The sequence below is a fragment of the Tachypleus tridentatus genome, chromosome 12 (genome assembly GCF_004210375.1).
Source record: "Tachypleus tridentatus isolate NWPU-2018 chromosome 12, ASM421037v1, whole genome shotgun sequence".
Taxonomy (NCBI): domain Eukaryota; kingdom Metazoa; phylum Arthropoda; class Merostomata; order Xiphosura; family Limulidae; genus Tachypleus; species Tachypleus tridentatus.
Genome location: NC_134836.1, coordinates 37,408,481 through 37,435,557, shown reverse-complemented (window position 1 = coordinate 37,435,557; position 27,077 = coordinate 37,408,481). Strand labels below are relative to the sequence as shown.

Here is a 27,077-nt window from a genome sequence, read left to right as displayed (position 1 = left end):
TTCGTGGTTTTTCGTGTTGTTCTAGAATGATTAATATATATTTTCAAAACATTGGTTTTGACAAGAGGTTAAACCGCTCCTATACCTAAGGGAAATCGCTGACTATATGCCAGTTGGAATGTATATTTTACTTATATGTCTATATTTCGTTTTATCTAATCTCTTATTTCGAAATGTTTATTATTTTCTTCTTTTCTCCACCTGGAATAAAGTTAAGAACGATAAAAATAAGAAAAAATAAATAAATTAAAACTAGGGACCAACCATTCAAGACCAAAATATAAAAATAAATTAATTAAAACTAGGGACCAGCCATTCAAAGACAAAAATAAAAAATTAATTAATTAAAACTAGGGACCAGCCATTCAAAGACTACTTACTTCGGTGTCCTACGCCACCATCCTTTGTGGGGCTGGTCCCAAGTTTAATAAATTTAATTTTGTAATTATTTTAACATTGTACACTTTTTAATTGTATATATATCCGTACAAGTATCGTTTTTATTTATCTATTTAAGTTACTTTATTATTAAACATTTTTAATTCACTGGTACCTTAAAACAGGTAACTGATTTTAATAAGTCCAATTTATAATTTTCGCTATGGCTTTTATGTGTGAGTTTAATATTTGTAGCCAGAACATAATGTTTCAAATATGTCATTTCGAAAGTCTTTGAAATTCTAAAAAAAATGTTAGTAAAACACGAAATGATCTTATTAATCATTTAACGATTTTAAGCTAAAATCATTTGGTAAAATAGGGAAATGTGTATCGCATAGCAAGTACACGCTCAATGACAGATATTAACTTGTCATGATTCTAGGTTACGTCTAAATACATACGTGTGTATAATTATTTGTGTAAGATATAAAATTTGTTAAAAACAATATAGTATAAAGATGGCGGGCTAAACTAATAGCAGAAGGTTTGATGTGGTATAGTAGTTCCTTAATATCTTGGTATTTCTGGTATTTAGAATGGTTAATTTAAGGACTATTGTACTGTCTTTCTCAATTATGTGTAGTGCTCTAATTATTAACTTTCTTGTTATTTTTATGGTTGTTTTGTTAGCGAACACCTTTCCACTTCTGACAGTTAAAAGTGATAAAAATGTGGGACGTTGTGGGCTCATACACTTTTCCTTTGTCAAGCATCTGAGGCCCTTATAAACCAGGACACATTATATTACAACCACTCTATTATTGTTTAATATTTGTATTTATTTTGTGGTTCAGGTTTTATTTTTAAACTAATTTAAGTATTTGCACATTTATTTATTTTTACTACGAAAAATATTCAAAGAAATACTTAAATTATAACCTCGTATTTCATTATTACATTTCTTTAATATATTAACTGTTATTCGTTTAACTAATATCACAATGCGTAACTCATTTGGTTAACTGTGTTTAGTTAATATAATATTCAATGCGCTATTAGCACTTAGAAGCATGAATAATTATAGGGTATTTTCCACATAACTAAACATTTTAAGATATTTTACGAGGGTGGGTGTACTTAGTCTGCAGGATTTGGTTACGGAAGGACCAACTTGAAGCTTCGACATGTAGCTCAACAAACGTCTCGGGGTATACAAATAGAAACAGTAGAAATTCAATTAGGAGTTGCTATGTAAACGGTGGGCGCCGTAGATTAGTTGCCTTCGTCCTACTCAGCAATTCAAAATTGAAGATGGTCATGCGTGAGCATTGTGGTCATCGATATCCAGTTTAGCCCTTGTGTCTTATAAAGCTGAAAATGCCAAATCTTCTACAAATTGATAAGTTCTCTATATGTAATCCAACACACTGAATTCGTAAAGTTTAAAGATTTAGACCATATAAGAAGCTAAACATGGAAATTAAAGGTAGTACTGGGCTAGATACTTTTCTCAAAACATTTAATATTTGAATCGATTTACAAGACAGTTTGTCCTAACGTTATCGTAACCCCCATCCGAATGGTACAGAGTTATGTCTGTAGAAACCCGTGGTGGGCAAAGCATATATAGCTCTCTGTGCCAATTTATACTTAACTAAAAACAAACCAAACTTAACTAATAATATAAAAACGTACGTTTTTCCTCGATCTGTTAGACATTATTCCCGTAAACAATAATGTAGACCAAAGACTTACAGTAGTACAGCTGTTTAAGTTCGTGTTGACGAGAAACCCACATGAAGTTAAAATGAATTCTCAAGACGGTTGGTATGGGTACTACAAGTTCGTGTTGACGAGAAACCCACATGAAGTTAAAATGTATTCTCAAGACGGTTGGTATGGGTACTACAACTTTAATTAAAATACAAACAACTTGAAGTTAAAATGTATTCTCAAGACGGTTGGTATGGGACTACAAGTTCGTGTTGACGAGAAACCCACATGAAGTTAAAATGTATTCTCAAGACGGTTGGTATTACCCGTACCAGTTCGTGTTTGAGAAACCCATCTGAAGTTAAAATGTATTCTCAAGACGGTTGGTATGGGTTCATATTAATTAAAGTGCTTTTACCCATACCAGTTGTTTTGAGAATACATCTGTTTTAAGCAGTTTACGCGATGTCAGAGTTTCTAACGTTTCATAAAACTTCCTTTATTCAATTATTCTTAAATCTTTTTTTTAAACTTATTTGTTAAATGTAATTATTTTAATTATTATTCTACATAGCTGTTTACTACATGGAGTTATAATTAACTTCGGTCTTCTTAGCTAGTCACGCTCCATGAGATATCATTGATTTTACAGCTGACAATACTCATAGCAACGTGAAGGCCAACTGAGAGATCAGTGAGTTCTGGCCATTATTAAGTTGGCCATGACGTCGAATCTGAAAATTCATTGTTCATGTCCCGTTGTCACAAAATCTTGCTCCACAATTTGGGTCGGTGAATGCGCTATAAGAGAAGCAGTTAAATCCTGCTACTGAAATATAAACAGCAGTAAAAGAGTTGTGATGGATGCTGTTAACTTGTCAGTTGTCATCCTCCGAGTTGTCATATCAGTTGGAAGTTACGAATGGCTATGTGCATCTATGCTCAAAATTCCGAGCTAACAAGCTACATTATTTATTGAGTTAATTTTTAGTTCCAACTTATGTGTGCAGCTTGCTCTGTTGAGAAGGCGTTAATAATAAAAAACAAATTGCCATCTGACTCCTTATTTAACGATGGAATTTTTGCATGTGAAAACACCCCAAATCGTAATCTACCCCCAAATTATTTTATTGTTTCGTTCTATATTTTCCTATTGCAATTAAAGTGAGTGTTCAAGAGTACGTACATCAGAACATTCAACGTGTTTTAGAGCTAATGTAACACTCGCTAATGTACACATTATAACTATCAAAGACCAAAATGAAATTTTATTTCCGTGTTTGTGTAAATTATTTTAATCGAAACATAAAATATCAAATAAGGAAATAACTAAAGGGAAGAATATGACGACTGAAAAGTCTTTGTGTAAAATAATTGAAACAAACTATGAAAACTAAAGTACGAACAGGAAAAGAACGAAACACGAAATAACGTTTTATTTCGGTTTATGCTATTACTAACACACCCAGATTAGGAATTCAGATTTTTTTAAAGAAACTGAATTCTAAGTTTGAACGTAGCATATATACACACACACGTATCTTGTTAGAAATTGGATTTCTCACCTAGAATCACCAGAATCAAGACACCAATTCTTCTTCGATATTGTCAAACACCTTTATATACATCTAAATATAAGAAAGCTTATTTATATATATTTATATATGTGTATATACATAGATATATAAGGTATTTGAATGAGCAAGAACTTGTATCATTAAATTAGAAGGCGTAGGTTTTCCTTGCATTTACTGGCTGGCTTAGCTTGAGGAATAATTAGAAACCGTTCAGACCGATCGATTAACACTTGAGAAGAACGGAACGTTTGCGACGTAATCTCTCGACACACATGCATATATGTGCAATATCTGTCGACTCTTCAGAGACTGTGCGTTGCTGAAAAGAACTGAGCAAGCATCCTTTTTCTTGATCTCTAAACATGAAACAGGCATTACCTTACTGTGCTTCATTTCACGGTTCGCTGGGTGTCCATCGACGTTGCGTTGTTTGACTGCCTCTCGCTCATGACGTCAATTCACGCTCAGAAGAAGCGGGTAAAAGCGTTTCTTAACACAGGAAAAGAAAATTACATACATTTTCACTCTTCTAGCGTTTAGTGAAAGATAGGTCAGTGGATTGAAGATAATCTATAGTAAATACTGACTCTGAATATTAATGTTTTTTTAAGTATTGAACTATAAAAGAAATGTTTCGTATAACCAGTCACCTTTCTCAGTTAACCTTAGGCCCGGCATGGCCAGGTGGGTTAAGGAGTTCGACTCGTAATTTGAGGGTCGCATCAATCACGCTTGCACTTTTTGAGAGCCGTGAGGGCGTTATAACGTGACGGTCAATCCCACTATTCGTTGGTAAAAGTGTAGCCCAAAAGTTGACGGTGAGTGGTGATGACTAGCTGCATTCCCTCTAGTCTTACACTGCTAAATTAGGAACGGTTAGCACAGATAGCCCTCGAGTAGCTCTGCGCGAAATTAAAAAAAAACCAACAAAAAACAGTTAACCTAACTATCACTTTTAGGGCAATCTCGTAATGGTTGTTTTTAACCGCCGCATCCCTACCCCTGAAAATTAATTGAAAATACGTGCAAAATGTTACATACGACAACAAAATGATTACATATATTTAAAGTTTCGAAACTTTCACTATTTGATAAATATAGAGGAAAGCGTAGAAAGGTAACATCATTCAAACTTTTTATGATAATTATATATTTATTATAATTTAAACATTATATACAATGTCATATACAATAGAACTATATTGCAGGGAAAGTAGCTAAGTATACGTTTATTTTACCATGAAAGAATTAGTTTTAACTGCACATACTGAACATACATGCTGAACATAAATGACGGAAACTATCACACACTTGCATTTATTTATGCACCAAACGAAAATATTATGTAATTGTATTGTTTGTTTGTTTTGTTGGAATTCATATAAAGTTACACGAGGTCTATGTAAAATAATCGTTTTAACTGCGAAGAGAAACCCCAGGAAAGTTTACTAGTCAAAGAAATGGCCGGCTCTTGTAAGGCCAAATAGTAGGATTTTACTGCCATTCGTATAACGCACTCATGGCCCGAAAGTGCGGAGGGCAGTTTTATGTGTGCGTGTGTGTGAGGTAACAGACCACGAACCACATAATCTCAGTCCAACAATCCGCCATGCTAAGCAAGTGATTATAAATGAAAAGAAATAGCCTTTATCAACAACCACAGTCGAAGCTAAATAGAGAATAACAATATTTCTTCCCTTCTTCAGTCAATTGGCAGTTTCATGTGTACTAATTTCTTTCACTTTCTTTTTAGGTTTATCTGTATTTTCATTGTGTTCGTAATGGAAAATAGAATAAATTTATTTTGATTTTTTTAACTCTTTTAATTGGTTTGTTTTGAATTTCGCGCAAAGCTTTACAAGGGCTATTTGCGTTAGCCGTCTCTAATTTAGCAATGTAAGGGTAGACGAAAGGCAGCTAATCATCACCTCCCACCGCTAACTGTTAGGCTACCCTTTTATTAACAAATAGTGGGATTGACCGTCACGTTATAACGGCCACACGGCTGAAAGGGCGAGCATTTTGATGTGACGGAGGTTCGAACCCGCAACCCTCGGATTACAAGTCAAGTACTTTAACCAACTGGCCATGCAGGCCAGACCCTTTTGAATAGATCTTTTATTATACTGTAATACTGTAAGTGAAAAATAATAGATTTAGCTGAGATTAGTTGTACTACTGTACTAATTTTTTATATTTAATTAACGTTATCAGAAACAATAATTACTATGTGAATCACTTTTTAATGATTCTGTCACACCATGATGCATGATTCTAAACGTTTTATTGCATCATGATGCGTGATTCTACATGTTTCATTACACCATGATGCATGATTCTACATGATTTATTACACCATGATGCATGATTCTACATGTTTTATTACACCATGATGCATGATTCTACATGTTTTGTTACACCATGATGCATTATTCTACATGTTTTATTACACCGTGATGCATTATTCTACATGTATTATTACGCCATGATGCACGATTCTACATGGTTTATTACACCATGATGCATGATTCTACATGTTTTATTACACCATGATGCATGATTCTACATGGTTTATTACACCATGATACATGATTCTACATGTTTTGTTACACCATGATGCATTATTCTACATGTTTTATTACACCGTGACGCATTATTCTACATGTATTATTACGCCATGATGCACGATTCTACATGGTTTATTACACCATGATGCATGATTCTACATGTTTTATTACACCATGATGCACGATTCTACATGGTTTATTACACCAGGATGCATGATTCTACATGTTTTATTACACCATGATGCATGATTCTACATGGTTTATTACACCATGATGCGTGATTCTACATGGTTTATTACACCATGATGCATGATTCTACATGTTTTATTACACCATGATATTCTACATGTTTTATTATGATATACCATAATGCATGATTCTACATGGTTTATTACACCAGGATGCATGATTCTACATGTTTTATTACATCATGATGCATGATTCTACATGGTTTATTACACCATGATGCATGATTCTACATGGTTTATTACACCATGATGCATGATTTCATGGTTTATTACATGGATTTATTACACCATGATGCATGATTCTACATGTTTTATTACACCATGATGCATGATTCTACATGTTTTGTTACACCATGATGCATTATTCTACATGTTTTATTACACCGTGATGCATTATTCTACATGTATTATTGCCATGATGCATGATTCTACATGTTTTATTACACCATGATGCATGATTCTACATGTTTTATTACACCATGATGCATGATTCTACATGGTTTATTACACCATGATGCATGATTCTACATGTTTTGTTACACCATGATGCATTATTCTACATGTTTTATTACACCGTGATGCATTATTCTACATGTATTATTACGCCATGATGCACGATTCTACATGGTTTATTACACCATGATGCATGATTCTACATGTTTTATTACACCATGATGCATGATTCTACATGGTTTATTACACCATGATGCATGATTCTACATGTTTTATTACACCATGATGCATGATTCTACATGGTTTATTACACCATGATGCATGATTCTACATGGATTCTACATGGTTTATTACACCATGATGCATGATTCTACATGTTTTATTACACCATACATGTATTATGCATGATTCTACATGGTTTATTACACCAGGATGCATGATTCTACATGTTTTATTACATCATGATGCATGATTCTACATGGTTTATTACACCATGATGCATGATTCTACATGGTTTATTACACCATGATGCATGATTCTACATGGTTTATTACACCATGATGCATGATTCTACATGGTTTATTACACCATGATGCATGATTCTACATGTTTTATTACATCATGATGCATGATTCTACATGTTTTGTTACACCATGATGCATTATTCTACATGTTTTATTACACCGTAATGCATTATTCTACATGTTTTATTACGCCTTGATGCATCACGCTACATACGGATTACTCTTTGATTACAGAGAGACAATTTAGTCCCTTCATTTATCAGGCCTGTTCAGATACCTATCTGTGCAAAGTTATATCTCATGCTTGATTTTTTAAGCCCAAAGTTGCAGAATGGGCTATAAGAGCTCTGTACACCACAAGGATCAAAAGTACTCAACCTTACTTTTCAGCCAGCAGAGTTTATGTTGTGTAACAAACGGTTATTGAAAAAATATAATCAAAATAAACTTTCTTGGATAGTAAATAGTACATTAGTGTCCAGTTTTTAATGTTTTCTTTCAAAGTGAGTGGTTTTGTTATTCAACTTACTTTTATTGTACAACATATAAAAACATTTGAACATATGTAAAATTGTGCTTGAATTATGATTAACTTATTTTGGCTTCTCAACATCCCCCTACGTCTATTTTTTGTCAGAAACCACTTAACAAGAACAGTTAAATCATCATTTCACAAATATATACTTGAATTTTTCTCTTTTACTCTTACAGATTTCATAAACTAACATTATTAAGTAACCTTTCGCTTGCAACGAAATTCCAATTTTGGAATATCCATTTGTTTGCATGTTGTATGATAATGACATCAGTGTAAAACCAACTTTACTAATAAATTATATGTTTGTATACGTTTGGTTATATCTCTCTTCGAAACATTTTACCAACATTTCTTTGTTTTAAATCATGATTACGTAAACCTGTCGACCATAACAACTAATTTCCATTTCCTTACAACCAAGTGAGTGTAACAAAATTATTTCGTATATAAAACCACAAAATCTACGTAAATAAAAGTCATTATGTATCTGTTCCTTATATATGTTCACATTTCTTGATCAATCAGCACCAGCTTGACACAGTGGTACAGGATGACATGAAAAAGGCCATGAATGGAAGTAGGGTCCTAATATTATTTTCATATTAATAGAACTATTGAAAACAGTATGTTTTGTTTTCCAGTATTGGTACTTTTATGTATGTTTATTGCAATTTTAGTGTTTATGATGTTAAAACAAAAAGTAGAAGTAGAATTTCCTCTCGTTTGTTACAAATAAATTGTTATTTTACTCGTCCATGATGCATGATTCTACATGTTTTATTACACCGTGATGTATGATTCCACATGTTTTATTACACCGTGATGTATGATTCCACATGTTTTATTACACCGTGATGCATGATTCTACATGTCTTATTACACCGTGATACATGATTCTTCATGTTTTATTACACCGTGATGCATGATTCCACATGTTTTATTACACCATGATGCATGATTCTACATGTCTTATTACACCATGATGCATGATTCTTCATGCTTTATTACACCGTGATGCATGATTCCACATGTTTTATTACACCATGATGCATGATTCTACATGTTTTATTACACCGTGATGCATGATTCTACAAAAATTGAAATTTAGCTGTTTGAAGACGTAAACAAATTAAAGTACTTCAGTTTTTCTTACGTTCATTAAGTGTAGGGTGTTTTTAGTTGTCACATTTATTTCAATATTCGATTTATGTTTGTTAAACTCTAAAATTTATAAATTATTGAAAAAATATTAATTCGAACAACAACCGTGAAGACCTACTAAGACTAGGTAATGACGTGTAACTATGTATAACTTATTCATTGACATAACTTACCAATGACAAATGGAGTAATATTCTCTCACAGATGAGTTTTGCTTCGCACTGCATCCAAATAAAAGACGACTATTTATACGAAGAAAACCTAGAAATGGATAAAAGCAAATTTTCATGGAGGAACATGACACATATAGTTGTTGTGGAAAGCATATAGTGAGCAGGAATGCATGTCAATGAATGAATGACCTTTATACCCTAAGGAAAGATACCATTAGTGTAGTACATTATAGAGTAAGAGCTACATCCTGGAACATAATTTGCTCTGACATATGCTTTCACAAATGGGCCTAAATTTAACTAAAAGGATAATAAAGTGGTCCCTCACCATGCAAAACTAGACAAATCAGTCTTTAAACAATAGCAGAATGATCAGTTTCATTGGTGTAAATGCTCACTGGATCATAAATGTAATGCTCGTGAGAAACAACTCACATCCTGCTAAGTGATTCCAGTTACTAAGATACCATGGGAACAGCTCTTTGAAAGGAAAAGTCGATAGCACCTGAAAACCTTATCAATACTTCGTTTTTAAAGCGTACAATATCACTTACAGACAAAGCCGTTCTTGCTGGTGTTATTATTCCATACTGTAATGAAATGTAATAAATTGTAATGATATAAAACCTACCTCTATGAAATGTTCATTTATCATCATGATCCTTTACAGACTGAGAGATGGAAATGTTTTAAAAATTCCTTAACGCTTTTCTTTGTCAGAGAAGAAATGTGTAAATAAATTGAATATTTATTAATACGAACTTATTAAATAGTATAAACCTTCAGATTAAAAATGTATAATTTGATTTATAGTATCAAGTATTTTTAACGTTGTGAAAATGTTAATACACATTACTTTGAACATATATGTATTAAAATTACCTTTATGTGTGTTTTCTTAGACGAAAGATGCATGGTGTTATCTACTGTATCCAACGAGAGGAACTGAACCTCTGATTTTAGTGTAATAAATCCGAAGACTTACCTTACCGCTACCTCTATCCAACTGGAGCACTAAATATGCCTTTTTCATTTTGTCTTGCTAATAATGTACAAGTTAACTTCAGAAACGTATACATATTTTATGATTCGGAATACTACAACTTATAATATATAGCAATATGGAAGTAATGAAAATTCCTTGATGCACATCAAACACATTAATGTGTGTGTATATGTGTACTAGATAGAGACCCATCTACTGGACGAATGGAATAAACACTGGTTTCTAACAAAGAATAAAAGATAGTAAATTGTGTTTCTAGATTTTTTCTTTATATAAAAAACATTAAAATTGCAATAAGAACACGTAAAGGTACCAAATTTGAAAATAAAGGCCAGTATTTTCAAGCATTCTAACAACAGTGGTTATATAAATGATTTCGATGCTGATGGATATACAACATTTGTTATTTTTTTCAGAAATTAGGTATGCAACTAGACGTTTCTCGTGTCAACTCGTGTCTCACTGTGTTAAGTTTGGTGCTGATTGATCAAAAAATGTGGAAATGTAAAAGGAACAGATAGACAAATGTATATTAAGTGTCCTAAACACACAAACTGAATGGTTTATGAATAGTTCAAGTTTTTTATAACTAAGAACTTCAATAAGATATATTTACTTAATATATTATAAACCTACAACAGTCTGTTTGTTTTTAAATTTCGCGCAAAGCTACTCGAGGGCTATCTGCGCTAGCCGTCCTTAATTTAGCAGTCTATGACTAGAGGGAAGGCAGCTAGTCATCACCTCCCACCACAAACTCTTGGGCTACTCTTTTACCAACGAATAGTGGGATTGACCGTAGCTTTATAACGCCCACACGGCTAAAAAGGTGATCGTGTTTGGTGCGGCGGGGATGCGACCCTCAGATTACAAGTCGCACGCCTTAACCCACCTGGCCATGCCGGGCCTCCTACAACAGTCACCGGTTTTTCTAGTGAAGATCCTGCTATTAATATTATGATAAAAATGATAATGAAGAATATTTAATATCAATTCTATATTTTTTTCTGAGAAAGGTCTTACCTCTATATTGCATGAATAAAACTATTTTCCTTTAAAATAAAAACTGTTTATGTGTTTTAAAAAATGGATCAGGAACAAGTAGGAAAATTTTTAGTTGTTATGTCCACATGCCACAGATATAGTTAAGAAAAAAGAAGAATTTTTTGATACCATCAGAGCGCAGCTATTCATAATATACGTAATTAATTCTGTAACCTAAGATGATATTTAAAAAGAAAAACAACAACAATAAAACACAAACTTTTACCTTGTAAGTAAATATCGAACTACTTTCAGCTTCTGATTCACTACAGTCACAATCTTCCTGTGTCTAACAAATGCCGATTCACTACAGTCACAATCTTCCTGTGTCTAACAAATGCTGATTCACTACAGTCACAATCTTCCTGTGTCTAACAAATGCTGATCCACCACAGTCACAATCTTCCTGTGTCTAAGAAATGCCGATTCACTACAGTCACAATCTTCCTGTGTCTAATAAATGCTGATCCTCCACAGTCACAATCTTCCTGTGTCTAACAAATGCTGATCCTCCACAGTCACAATCTTCCTGCGTCTAACAAATGCTGATCCTCCAAAGTCACAATCTGCCTGTGTCGATGATACCTGGACATGTCAGTATTCTAAAGAAGCACAGTGAAACCACAGCCAAGTCCGTCTGCTCCGGTGTTGTCACAGCTGTGCTTATACCGTATATGGACTATGGACCTGTGATCAAGGCCTCGCTTTGCCCTCGTTGCCAGACGATTTTGGTCAGAAGCTTCATAAGAAAATGTTAGAAATCAAACATACTGCTGTCGTTTGGCCGTCTGGTTTATGTAAGGATGGAATGAACGAAGTTGTATTGTCTAGGCCACGCATTGTTCACAGTTTTCTTATTCGTCGTTTCCTTTTAGTTGTGTTTGATCCACCAGTAGTTGGCCTTCTTGATACTCGAGTCACAATTCCCCATGTTTTACTTTCGTGCTGTCATTACGATAGTCAGCGGCGGCACCATTTTGGGTTTGTGTTTTTTTTCTCGTGGTTTACTCCTGATGTTGGACAGTGTAAGTGGTGATGATGGCAATTGTCCAAATTGATCGTGTTTTTAGCTTTTTACGGTAAATTGGGTTTTATCTTATTTAACTGTTTACCTAATTTTGGGTTTTGTTTTGCCTTTACCTTATTTTTATTACCTTCTCTAGTATTTTCACTTGATGTTTGGCGCAGATTGTCTAGTTGCTTTGCGCCAAAAACAACAAATAGCAATTTTACACAATTAATAAAAACTACCAAAACGAACCACTCAGTGGATTATGTATTTTGCTTCCTGAGATTTTTACAGACAAAACAATTGAATTTGATTTAAAAAAACACAACAGAGCCCAGTAACGTAAGTGACATTTTGTCATGTGTTTTACTTTTGTCTGAAATTTACGAAATAAGTATATCATACAATCATACATAACTAAAGTTACATGTATCTTACTGAGTTATGAATTAAAATTGACGTAATAATCAACGTGACGGTTTTTAATCGTGTATATATTTCCAATAATGTCAACTGAACATGCTCAAAGGGAATTATTTCTCTAAACTTTTCTTACAACTAAAAATTCCATTATATATGTATGTGTATGTTAGGCCTCTTTAACAATATATTGCAAACTACTACCTAACTTACACCAATGTATCCAATTATTCTCTTCAAAACAAATCTTTGACACTTTGTCAAGGTACTTAGAAATATAATATATATTACTGATGGAACATTTCTAATACCATTTATATAATTAATAAGCTTAGCTATACAATACAGCTTCTCATTTTTTTGTTCGTTAAAGGCAAAGGGATATCTCGATACAGTATCAAGGAGAATTGAGCTCCTGATTTTAGTGTTACAGCTTTTTAAGCTTATAATATTTCACAAGTGTAAAATATAATTAATATAAAAATGCTTATATTAAACTATTTAAGTTTCACAACAACGAACTCACCACCAGAAGTAAAAACTAGACACATATAATTTTTAATTTACAACCCAATGTACACCTTATGTAAGATGTGTATTTCAGTTCACAATTCATTCTGTGGTTCAATGAAAACTACTGAAAGTCTGTGCAGAGTAAAAAGAAAGAAGTTCGATAAATCCCCACCAGAGTCATTCTATACATAGTTTTTAATCATTTTAGTACAGTTTTGCTCAAAACGTTTGGATACTTTTTAACAAGTAAGATCATTATTACTAAGATGGAATGCAAAAACACTTAGTATTGTCAAACTGAGAAATGCTTCTTATGTTAAAATTCTACGTATGTAATTTGTATAATTAAATGGGTTTTGTAGCTTTATACCAGTTCATATTAAACGTTCAGTACTTTATTGGTCCTCCTCGTAATCTAATAACCTCTACAAGGTAACATGTATGCTGTCAATGAGGTTATAGATGTGATATACAGTAATTTCATCCGCTAATTTCTGCTCAATGTGATTACAAACTAGAAACTTTTTGGTCATGGCAGTCTTGCAATGTCTTTCTGGTCGACATAATCTGACTGTGTGCAGTGCCATTGTGATCCTGGAAACAAAATTATTGCCAAACCTTACTCTATAGTATATCACACATATATTTTATGCCTGTAGGCGGCACCACTGACGATGTTTACCTGGAGAATATAAAGATCAGTTTTTCCACCATGACGAATACCTGTCCTAACATGTACTCATCAACTCCTTCTGGGAAAAACAGTCTTCTCTCATCAATTCCCCAGTGAAACGACGAATAAAAATTATCTAACCGTTTGACAAGACAACTGAAAAGATGACACGTGGCCAATGTTCTAACTGTAAGCTGACATGATATCTTGTACAAGTAACTCGATGACATTACAAATTAATATTAATATCAGTTTGCAATAGTCCCTTTGCAAAACAACCTTGTTCGTTTAGTCTTTTATTCACTGGTTTTATGGATACCCTGGAATAAATGTATTCATATCGTTCCTGTTGTAAGATGTTGAAAGATTTACTTCGACCTTGACCTGTTATTCTGATCAAAACTTTCTCATTTTGGGCAGCTGTTTTTGAGTATCTACCAAGAAACTTACCCAGAACAATGTTTTCCATATTCCCATGAAGTGTCAGGATTTTTGATACAATGCACTGGTGGTACCATACTGTTATGCTAACGGCGGTTTGTTTCATACCATTTTTTGACAGTCGAACAAGTTGACGCCCTATAAGTACTGGCACGCAGCGAGGCTTGACTCCACACCAACTACAGAGAAATTATCTGAACAACGCTTTGATCTGTTTCTAAAAAAGATTATACCAAATTCTCCCTCTTTTATGCAAAACTGGTGTGTATGTGTGTTTTGACGAACAAACTCCTAAAATAATTCATAGAGATAAGAATAACACCTTGTACATGTTTTTCCGATCATAATCTACCTTCTCTTTTACTACTAAATAACTACTCCATGAATTTAGACAATAACATCAATATAGAACAGTATGTTAACATTTTGGCCAAGACTATATATCTTGTTATTAGAAAAATACGAAATCGAATCTCTGCGCACAAACACAACTTACTTAATATAAAATTGTAAAATGTTTATGATATCACTGTTTAAGGTAACTCTGTACTTTGTGGTGGTTTTATGTAGGTTAACTATGCATTTTGTGGCGGTTTTATATCGCAGGTGAGAAACTGTGTATATGATCATATTTTGCATTGTTGGCAGCAATTACACATTACTTTTCCTGCACTGTAAACTGTTCTTAGAAGAATTAAAATTATTTAGCAGAATTTACAGCATTTACGATTAGCAGACCACTGGAGAAGTTGACAGACAGAAAGATAGACATATAGGTAGAAAACGCCTGACTTACAATTTTGTAATACATCGATGTGAGTTCCACGTTTCACGCGGGAGAAGAACTTTCCTACAAATGCTTCGTGAGGCGTAAGAAAGTTTATAACCAGCTCAGTTGTTCTGGAGGACAAGTATACGGCCATGTGTCTGTTTTACTTGATTTCATGAATGTCTGTGTAAGAACACGCTCCAACTGTTGCTATAGTCGATAATGCCTCATTTCCCTGACACGAATTACTTTCAGCTAGTTAGCTACCTACATTAACATTGCTTGTTACGCAAGTGTTCTACCTAAACTATTGATGAAATAGTTTATGAATCTTTTTCTATATGTAACGAAACGTAAAAATAACTCAGCTGTATCAGCCGTTTAAGTGGTTCAAGTTTCAAAATATTTTCAATGTTAAGCCTTCTTGTTATTAATAATCTTACGCAGGAAAAGTAGTTTCCACAGTACAATAGTTACAATAAGTATACTAAATTGAAGAATGGGAGTTGAAAACAAAGAACCGTACTTTGTTAGTTTTTATTTAAAACATCTTACACCCAAGATGTTTTTTCTTTGTATTTATGTTATTTTCTCACAATAGTACAACAGACTACATTGGGCGCTTTCGTTGAAATCGTGTCTATAAACAAATGGTTTCTCAACCGACGTTATTGTTGTTACTTATAAAACACATTTGTCGCACATATTTATGTAATTTATTAATATTTTTTATTAAATTGATTCCTTCCAAGATTACCAAAGTTACTGAATACGTGTTGCTTAAAGTTTCTTTGATTTAAGTAACACAATTTTTTTTATAGTTAGCATCTTGTGTGTTTTTCTTATAGCAAAAGACCATCGGGCTATCTGCTGACCCCACCAAAGGGAATCGATCCGCTGATTTTAACATTGTAAGTCCGTAGACTTACCACTGTACAAGCAAGTTGGTAAAAACAACTAAATCTAATGTTGTACGAAATGATATAAACTATCATGGTGAAACCTCATTACTATAGAACGATATGGTAGAATATGCAGGATTTGAAAGTTATTTCTATCAGAACAAAGTTTAGTAAGTAGTGAGACAATTGAGCCCGATTAGTGCCTCAATTAACAATTTATTTTATCAGTAAATAAAATATCCCTAGAGTCTTATAATTGGGTTTCCAAAGAATTTTCGTCCTAGACTAAAACTGCAATGATTTCGTGAGGGAGGTGCGGGTAATTAAAACATGAAGCTACAACAAAAAATGGAAAGTGTGTTGCTACGCAACCATACCTCGAGATCTTTTGCCCTATAAGTTTTCTTCCTGTCTTCTAGGCTGTAAACAAAAACAAGATAATCAATAGCATATTTTATCAGATAATTAATCTTTGTGCAAAACTTTATGTGTGTAAAAAAAGAAAGTATTTTTTGACATTATAGTTAACTCTGTTCTTTAGAACAGAAAACGTTATCTATAATACTTCACAACATTTTCACACTGAATAAAAACAATATCCATTTTCCAATAATCTTTAATCTTTATCATTTTATATCAATGTTCAGAAACTCATGAAAAGAAATTAAGTTAAAAACTACTTATGAATTATTAAGGATGCTGGTATCTTGTATTACATTGTCTGATGAAACACAGGTACATCCCCCCTTTCCCAGTAGTAGCTACGTTATTCCAAAAGTTAAGATTTGTCAGCAATGTTTTTAATCCAAGAATTACACATTTAGTTAAATATATCAAAATTATAGTTTCCTACCTTTTACTTTTTGAGGGCTCGGCATAGCCAGGTGTGTTAAGGCGTTCGACTCACGACCCTCAGATGATCGCGGGTTCGAATCCCGATCGCACCGAACATGCTCGTCCTTTCAGCCGTGGGGGCGTTATAATGTGACGGTCAATCCCACTATTCGTTGGTAAAAGAGTAGTCCAAGAGTTGGCGGTGAGTGGTGATGACTAGCTGCCTTACCTCTAGTCTTACACTGCTAAATTAGAGACGGCTAGCGCAGGTAGCCCTCGTGTAGCTTTGCGCGAAATTCAAAAAACAAACAAAAAATACTTTACGGAAATGTGTTTATAACGTAACTTATTGCTTCATTTTGGTTTTCTTAGTTTCAAAGACTCAATAGAATTAGACATGTTCTGATGTGCTATTTTTGAATGTTTCGTTTTGCTTTGAATATATTTGTATTTTGTTGTTTGAAGAAATCATAAAACTCTTTTCTAATAAAATCACATTCTTTCTTTGATGAAATCAGCAGTGCGCCAGACATTATAAACATTCTTTTTCTGGTTAGTCTGTTTTTGGGACTAAACTTCCGTCTTATATTTTAAAACTTTCTATACTTTTCAAAAAATGCGTCTTGTTCAATGTAATTAAAGTTCCAAGTTTTTTTGGTTATAGACACTCGTAAAACAAACACAAATCGGAAGATAAAAGCTGTATATCCTTAGACACATAATCTCGTAGGTTTGATAAGAATCTGTAACGGAGTTAATATCCATGTTCAAAAAATATGTTATATATGTCTTTGTTTATCTGTCCGTTTGTTAGCAGGTTAAACATCACCGACAAGTATGTTTAAGCAGAATAGATTAGGAACTGTAAATCTCCAGTAATATGTATTGGTAATTTTGTCAGTTTGTTTTGTTATATACAAAGCTACATAAAAGGCTATCTGTGCTCTGCCCATCATGGGTATCGAAACGTGGTTTCTAGCTGTATAAGTCCACAGACATATCACTGAGAGGCTTTTAAGTAATATCTTGTTTTTTTCTTAGTGAAGTTATTAATGAATGACGTTTCTCATATTTCTTGCCAAAACAGATAATGTATTTACAACTATTCTAAATTGAAACATGAAATTCATATCAGATAATTTCATGAACAGAACCTCCTATCAGCCCTTAAATAAAAATATTGTTTCGTGCATCAGTGTAAGTACAATGCAGATGTCTTCTTGAATGTACAGACGAAAACGTAGGATCGTGCACGACATATTCATCTGATAACTACTAGTAGAGAATGTTTTCAAGGGAGCAGAATAGAGTTTTAGCTCCAGAAGAATTCGAAACTTGACGAACATAACTCCAAATATTCATACATATGAACTGACTATAACTGCAATTCCTTGTCAGGCTAGGAAGGTTAAATGCAAGGAATACCACTCACCAAACTTAATACGGTTTTGATGATTTTTTTTTTTCATAGACTTATCTGTATGGGCGTCACTGTGAAAGAGAGTCATGCTCTGAAACATGTTGTTATATCTTCATCTATCCTTCATGTCTCTGTGATTTTGTTTTTCTAGGGTAAGGTTTAGAAGTTAAAACTGAGTGAGTCGTTTCAAAGATGCCTTAAAGACGGATAAAAATGAGTGGCTTTTAAAATCTAACTAGAAAAATGACTATTTTCGTAATTGTTAAGAATAGTGGCATGCTGGAAGCTACGAAAATAATATATAGTAGATTTTACTTTTTTTCTTGAGATAGATTATCGCTTGACAAGACTAAATATTTTTTTTTCAAATCGATGTGCCTAAAAAAGCAATATTGTGAGCCAGAGGTTTAGTCTGAGAGTCAAATTAAAGGTTTCTCAAATCAAAGTATACTGGGCCTTTTCGGAAATTCGATAGGTCGAACCGTAATTTTTCAGTTAATGTAATAACTTCGTTTTCACTGGGCTTTTCGGTTATAGGTTATTGGTTGAAGTCCGGAAAAAAATCCACAAGTAATGTCTCCTCTAAAACATCAAACAGTATCACAAGTTATGTCTCACTAACGTAAACAGTAAAGTTTTACACCTTAAAAAAATCTTCTCTAGTGGGTTAGCCGTAAGTTTAAGAAGTTACAAAGCTAAAGTCCTAGGTTCGATTCCACGATGTGGACAGGGTTCAGATGGTCATTTATTTGTTGAACTAAATGAAATCGCACATATATACAAACAGTTTAACATATTTTTATAATAAAAGAGCCAAAATCCAGAACAGCATTGAGGTAACCACCGTTAAGGGTTCACTAACTTAAAAGTTTTGAATTATTTTACAATTTACCATATATTTGAACTTCAAACCAGATATTTAAGACAATTTAATACATTTTCGCAGCTCACTGCTCATAAGCTACTTGAATTATATTGTAAGCTCTTTCTGATGCACGTTAAATGTCCGATAATAATAATTTTGGCAGAATTTGATGTACTTATTACCCAAATAAACTGCTTGTATAAATAAACTAGGCTGTGAAATATTAAACGCAAGTGCAAAGGACTATAATGATAAAATGATAATTAAATACTAGGTATATTGCTTTCTTGCTTAGGCTAAAGAAATAAAGAACCACTTCTATTACAAAGTTGTTCAATGCTTCCAGTGTTATCGTCTGTGGCTTTACATGAATCCCGCCAATTGCGCTGATGAGAAAAAAAAACGCACCAATTTCTTGTGGCTCAGATCAATGCGACCGTATTTAGTTGCTGCGTTAGACGTGTACACTGTAGCTTATTCAGACACAGCATGAGTGTTGGTGAGTACAGAAGCAAGCATCCAAATACTCCGTATTTCAACCGTTCCAGAACAGATAAAGCTTAAAAGGCAAAAGCTGTGTTAATATAGAGACCAACTGATTTACGTATTACAGCTCTGATTTTTCCTATATCGAAAGAGGAAACTTAAAAGCATTTCTTACTTTTTACAAAATCTTAATAAATGTAATAAAGGTTAAAATCCTTTCTAATTATGAATCTTGCTCAGAAAAGAAAACCAAGTAGATTGCCAGCTGTTGTGCTCATAATTGTTTTAATGTCTGCAGAAGAAGGTAAGTGACGTTAATAATTACTCCTTTTTAACTCTTTACTTATATGGTTGTAAAATATACTTATACTAGATAACAGTTAGCAGTTATATACAGAAGAATTAGCATGTTATCAGCTAAGATACCATGAAGAAAAACTAGTGTAAAATTTTACCGATAAAGCTGTCTATCTGTTAGTACCATCTGCTGAAACATATATATCTTAAGCTCACCTAATTTTTATCGTTTCCTTCTACGTCAGTTAAAAAGCTCACAAAATGTCAGTTTTAAAGACAAAGTTACATTTCATTCAACAAAGATTGAAATTGTTAACTTCAGTCTACAGTGTATGTTCTATAAATTTTGAGAGTAGCTGCTCTTAGCTTTATTACATTTCGGTGTACTGTCATAGTGTTTTCAGAAAACGAAGGGAAAAGAACAGAAGGTTGTGGATTAATGTTTTATTTGTGCTCCGTTTTTAATTACATTTGTGGTTACTCTTTATATTCGTTCGAAAATTGCTTTTTTATAACTTTATTATTGCACTTTATTATTATAACCTGATTATTGCACTTTCTTTTATTTTGTTAGGATTTCTAGATGTTCTTTGTTCTTGCACCCCGTTATACCTATTTTTGTTGAAATACAATTGGTCCTTGCACCATGTTATGGGTATATCTTGTAGAGTTTTAGAGATGCACTTTGTCCTTGTATTACATTATAGGTATATTTTTTTAGTGTTTTAGTGAAGCACTTTGTCCTTGTATTATATTTTAGGTATATTAAGTCGCGTTTTAGAGATGCACTTTGTCCTTGTATTACATTATAGGTATATTTTGTAGTGTTTTAGAGATGCACTTTGTACTTGTATTACATTATAAGTGTATTAAGTTGTGTTTTAGAAATGCACTTTGTCCTTGTACCAATTATAGGTATATTTTGTAGTTTTTTAGAGATGCACTTTGTCCTTGTACCACATTATACTTATAGTTTATCGTGTTATTGATATGCAACGTGCATTGTACGAAATTATTAATATATTTCATTATGTTTTAAAGATGCATTTTGTCCTTGTGTCACATTAAAGTTATATTTTATTGTGTTATGAAATACAAAATATAATTATAATGTGTTACAAGGATAAAATTTGACCTGGTATCAAATTATAGGTATATTTTTGTTGTATTTTAGAAATATACTTTGTATTTTTACCACATTATACTTATATATTGCTGTGTTTTATAGCTGCACATTGTCCTTGTACCACATTATTACTATATTTTGTTTTCGGTTAAAATTTTGTACTTGTACTGTGTATTGTACTTTTACCTTTATTGAGCTGCTCTGATCTACTTGATAGTGATACTATTGTGTCTCAGGTCTCTGGCGCACAACATTTATTTTAAAGCTGTATTTTTATGAAGTGGATTAGCTATAATATGCCCTAATACTTTACGTGTATGAGTACTGTAAATTGTATGCCAAACTATCGGTGTATCATATTTACATGCCTCAGGTCTCTGGCGCATAACATTTATTTTAAAGCTGTATTTTTATGAAGTGGATTAGCTATAATATGCCCTAATACTTTACGTGTATGAGTACTGTAAATTGTATGCCAAACAGTATGTATCATATTTACATGCCTCAGGTCTCTGGCGCACAACATTTATTTTAAAGCTGTATTTTTATGAAGTGGATTAGCTATAATATGCCCTAATACTTTACGTGTATGAGTACTGTAAATTGTATGCCAAATTATCGGTGTATCATATTTACAGGTTTAAACTTTATACGTTGAACTTGTGCTTCACTGTAATGAAGTCTGTGAGTCGTTTATTATACTTTTGCTTGAACTGCAGTCTTCATTTTGAGCTTGAGGTGTACTGACTTTCTGAATGACAATTGGATGTGTTGTATTTATTAGCACGTGTTTCCGGGTTGTACTTTGTACTTACTGGTATTGATGAGTTTGTAGACTATAGTTGATATGTGTTATGTATTTTTATAAGGATTTAGTGTGCTCTGTGTACCTTCTTTGTATTTATAGCACACTGTAATGGAACTCTTGCTTATATGATACTGGAAAAAAAAACGTTTTATTACACGATATGCAACCTCCAACTTCGCGAAATGTTTATTCTTTGTGCATATAGATTTGTAATAGGAATCTCATGATTTTTCCGTTGCGTATCTGTTTCCTGTTACAAAGAAATTTACTTTTCTCCATTCTTCAAGATCATGAATACGTCACATGCGTATCTTATGCACTGGCGTTATCCTTAAACATATAACAGTGTTGTCTGTTGAATGTCCATGTATTCTTCATTAGGTCCATAGAGAAATACACAGAAATTTTCAATTTTTGGTTTGCTTTTACACCTACTTCGCCTCTTCTAATGTATTTTCACCTAATTTGGCATGAAGGTTTATTGGATCCATGAAGAGATACATGCAAATGTCTGGTTTCATATTTTGTGTTTTGTTGTTTTTATGGGCGTTTTAGAGTTCTCTAAAAGTATATATAAAGGAAACAAATTTTCATGTTTTAAGAAAACCTTTTATTAATCATGAATTTGCGCAACTTCCGTCCAGGGTTTGGTTACACCAGCTAGTTTGTAATAATTTACTCCTATTGAGATACTGTCAGTACGATCATAATGTATGCTATGGGGAGTTTTGGTTGGTCGTTTTATTACTGGTGTATATATGTGATTTGCTAGGTACACTTTAAAAATATGATATTATTCATTAGATTAATGGTTATCGCTTTTTGGTTTTGTTGTTTATGAATTATGTTTCGCCATGTGTTCTTAGGTTTTATCTTGTTTGTGGTATGAGGTTTGAATTTGAAGGTTGTACTTTGTGCTTGTGATGTTTATTTGTCAAATTGCTTGGTTATATGCTAGAGAGGATGACTTTATAAACTTTTGAACTTTCAGTTTGCAATATTGTAAACATTTTGCATTTATGAGCTTAAATTGGTAAGTATTTTTTGTTTAATTTGCACTTTGAACTTTGTAACTGTATTACACTTCATGCAGAAACAAATTTATGATTCCTTAGAAGGCTAATTTCATTTATATGGCTTTATTTGAATTTATAAGAATTAATGCAGGGTTACAGTTTTTAAGCCATATAGCTATGAGGTTTGCGTGCTATTCTCTTTGCTTATGTTATAGTTTAGAAGGTTTTGCTGAGATAACGTACAATCAAGCAGGGCTGGAATGACCTGTTGATTAGGAGCTCTACTCACAATGTGCAGTTTGTGAGATTGAATGCGCGACACTGAATATACTCGTCTTTTTAGCCGTGGGTGTGTTATAAAGTAACGGTCAATCCAATTATTCATTAATAAAAAAGCAGCCCACGATCTTGTGGTGGGTAGTGTTGATTAGTTGTCTATCACTGCTAACTTAGAAACAACTAGTGCAGATGGCCCTCGTGAGCTCTGCGCGAATTTCAAAACAAACCACATGTCTGTGAATTTCAACAAATACCGATTATTCTAGCTTACTATATAAGATTAACTAAATAGTTAATGCCACTGTTAAAAATAAAATGAAATATAGTGAATTCTCTAACAATTTATGGTATTTATTACGTAGATTAACCTATGTACTTAAACAATATTTTCATCTATATATTTTCTCTTCAATAGATTTTTTATAATTAAAAATACGTATATTTTATTTTTACGTTATTTCTTGTGATTTTCAACCGATTACTAATATAATAGCTAATTCTTTAAGTCTGTTATTTATTTAAGAAAAAGTCGATTTTGAAATAATCCATTGCATAGCCTTGCTTGTTTTTTGTTTTAATTTTGATATAACCCTATTTTCACGACAGAAAAATCACGTGCCTACTTCTTAAAATTCATGAGTCCACTACAAAACTGTATTAAAGAATTATTTCTATGTTGATGAGTCCTTTAGCTAAAAAGAGGGACAACTCTCTGTGCAAGAGTTAATCCTTTTAACACAGGAAATAGATTCCTTTTGAGACCATAAGATAATTCTTTGATCCCATGAGACTTGGATGAACCTTCTGTAAAAAGAAACAACTCTTTGAACGCAGAATAGAATCCTCTGAGTCTAAAAACAATGGTAAGTAACAGATTTTATAATCTCTTCAAGATAATACTTACATTTTACATGGGATAGTAAGTAACTTTTCAATAAATATATATTATTATCATAACTAAGAGATTCAAATTGAATTTTAAAGTAACACTATACCAATCACTACTTGATGAAACCACAACTTGAATATGCATACCGAGAGTAATATTGATAAAACTGAGTTGTATTGATTCCAAAATACAGTTAATATGCAAATAAAAACGTGACAAAAATTCTGCATTCGAAAGGTTGTCTCCAGGATTTCATGGTTATTTTTGGTCTTAAAGAATAATTTCTTGGCTCAAAGAGTTATGTGTTGAGCTTATTGAGTTAACTGGATTCAGTGGGACAGCACTTTACTTCAAAAAGTTATTCCTTTTGCTCAAGATGTTATCTTCAAAACTTAACGGTGGCTTTCAATCTCAAATGCGTGGTTTCACTTGTATTCTAGATTAAAATATTTTCTAGTCACAATGAGTTAGCTCTTTCATTCAGGAGATTATTTTCAATTTCAAAGAGCAGTTTATGGACTCAAAGTTTCTTTGAACTTTATAAGAATATTTCTTCATCACAAAAGTTGTTCTAAACTCCAGACACTGTCTCTAGGTCTTGTATATTTATTTGAACTTGAAAGTACACTTAGTCTGTGGTGTGGGGGATTTTCTGTTCTTAAAGGACTACTTTTTGGTCCCAAAAATTACCTGATATTAAAGAATTGTCTTTTGAGTTCAAGAATTGTTTCTGGAGTTCAAAGAGGTTAGCCATATACAGTTTCTGTCTCTTGGTCTCAAAGCATGTTTTCTGATTTTTTTCGCTAAAAAAGACTAGTATTTCTTGCGATCAAAAACGTACTGCCTTATTTCAAATGGTTATCTAGTCTTAAGAGGTTATCTCATAAGCTCAGATTAATTATTCATAAATTGAAAACATTAACTCATCTTAAAGAATTTATTTTGTTTTAAAATGTTAACTATATTTCCTGATTTCAAAGGATTATCTCGTGGATTCAAACGGTTAAATCTTAGGTTCAAATGGGTACGTTACTTCCAAAGATTATCTTGAAGGTAAAAGAGTTCTCTCCTCGATTTAAAGTATTCATTGATGCATAAATATTATTTATTAATCTAATTTCTGCTCGACCTCAAAGGTTTGTATTTGAGTTAAAATGACTTTTCCACCCTTTCTTGAAACAAAGCTTACCTACTAATCTCAAAAAAATTGTTTCTGGTGTTAATATATATTATCTCTAGGTTTCTAAGGGATAGCTGATCTATTAGAGTCAAATATCAAATGTATTCATATGACTGCTCTGGCCTCAAAGGATTATTTTTGGGCTAAAAGAGATACTATTAGATTTAGAGTATTCTCTTTTGGTCTCCAAATGTTAGCTGCTTTCAAAAGGATCACTGGTCTTAAAGGGATATTTTTAGTCACTAATGGTTGGTTAGTGTAAAATAGTTATCTTTGAGCTCGAATGTTAGCCATGTTATCTGGAACAAATTGGTTATTTCCAACGGCTGTTTCTGACCTGAAATATTCTATGGTCTCATGGCGTTACGTTCTGGTTTCTCCGGATTTGTTAGGTTCAAAGAAATAGTTATGTTTTGGGCTTAAGAAATTTTTCTGGGTTGACAGCCATAGGCGTCTGCAGAATTTTTTATCAATAGAGAGAAGTACAGTAAAAAATTAAAAATTAAACTGTGAACTGAATAAAAAAATATATTTTATGTTGTAAGAATAAAGATGTTTCTCATATTTCAGAGAAACAAATGCTTATCTTGTGTCCCCTCCTGCGAACGCTCACGTTGACAGAGCTTTCTCACAGGTTAAAATGTTAGTCTCACCCCCGTCCAAGAAGTACTATCAACTAAAAACCACACAGGATACTATTTATTTGTGTGATTTGTGTTAACAAAGTATAACTTTTATGTTATTAAAAAAAATCTCTTAGTTCAAGTTTTAGATTCATTCGGTCTAAACAACGAATAAAAATATTTAATCTATTGATGAAAGTAACATGGGACAAGGCAAGTTTATTTTTTGTAATGGCTCGCCATTATGGACGGCTAACGCAGATAGCTCTCGTGTAGCTTTGCCCAAAATCCAAAACAAACAAACAAACAAACAAAAAATAAACAATTTGTAAGCTGCCCATTACTTGGTTAGAGATAAGATGATTTATGAAAATTCTGCGTTTTTATATCGTGTGTACGTCATCTGACTTGTTAAAAACATCAACCAGCTAATTGATAGAATTTTCTTATAACAACAGATTTTGCCATGTCGTAGCTAAAGTATTATTAAATACAATTAACTATTAATTATTTTCGGCAGTGTGATTTAACAACATGTGAAACAATTCTGTTTAATACGCATAATCTTGACATCAAATCTGACATTCTGTTATTCTTGGTTTGTATTTAAGTCAAAAATCGGAAGCCTATTTCATTATTTCAAACCATTATTTTTGGAGTATAAAACATATCTAACTGCAAGCCAGTTTGATTTGTGTTCTCATTGGCTTCTTTTGTCTTGACGATTGTAAAGGTGAAGTTTTGAAGGCACTGGTTTGATATTTGCATAGGAAACCACAGCTTTTATCGATTTTACTAAATCCTTCTGTGTAAAAAGTCTATTTAGATCTTTAGCATGCTGTTTGGAATTCAGCACGAAACTACAAAATAGGTTATCTTAACTTTGCCCACCACAGGTATCAAAACCTGATTTTTAGTGCTGTGAGTCCACAGACATACAGTTGTGCCACTAACGGGAAGGAATTTAGATTAATATTATAGTGTTTTTATCATATAACATGCTTTTCCTATTAATTATCAGATTTGTAATAATTATAACATTTTAAGATAACAAAACTAATAAATAGAAATTAGAATTTTGGTGTTGAAAAGGTTTTTTTGCTGCCCAAAGAGGAAAAATATTTTCTCAAAAATCAATAGTT

At 32.8% G+C, this 27,077-nt stretch overlaps 1 protein-coding gene across 1 annotated transcript in view; it reads left to right on the top strand.

The window, feature by feature from the left end:
• The first annotated feature begins 19,703 nt into the window (after positions 1–19,703).
• The window catches only part of LOC143235863 (cell adhesion molecule Dscam1-like), a 185,382-nt gene continuing 178,008 nt past the window's right edge, over positions 19,704–27,077 (top strand). Inside the window, 1 exon segment of the mRNA XM_076474104.1 lies at positions 19,704–20,021. Coding sequence (XP_076330219.1) covers positions 19,943–20,021 — 79 coding nt within the window. The 5' untranslated portion in view covers positions 19,704–19,942.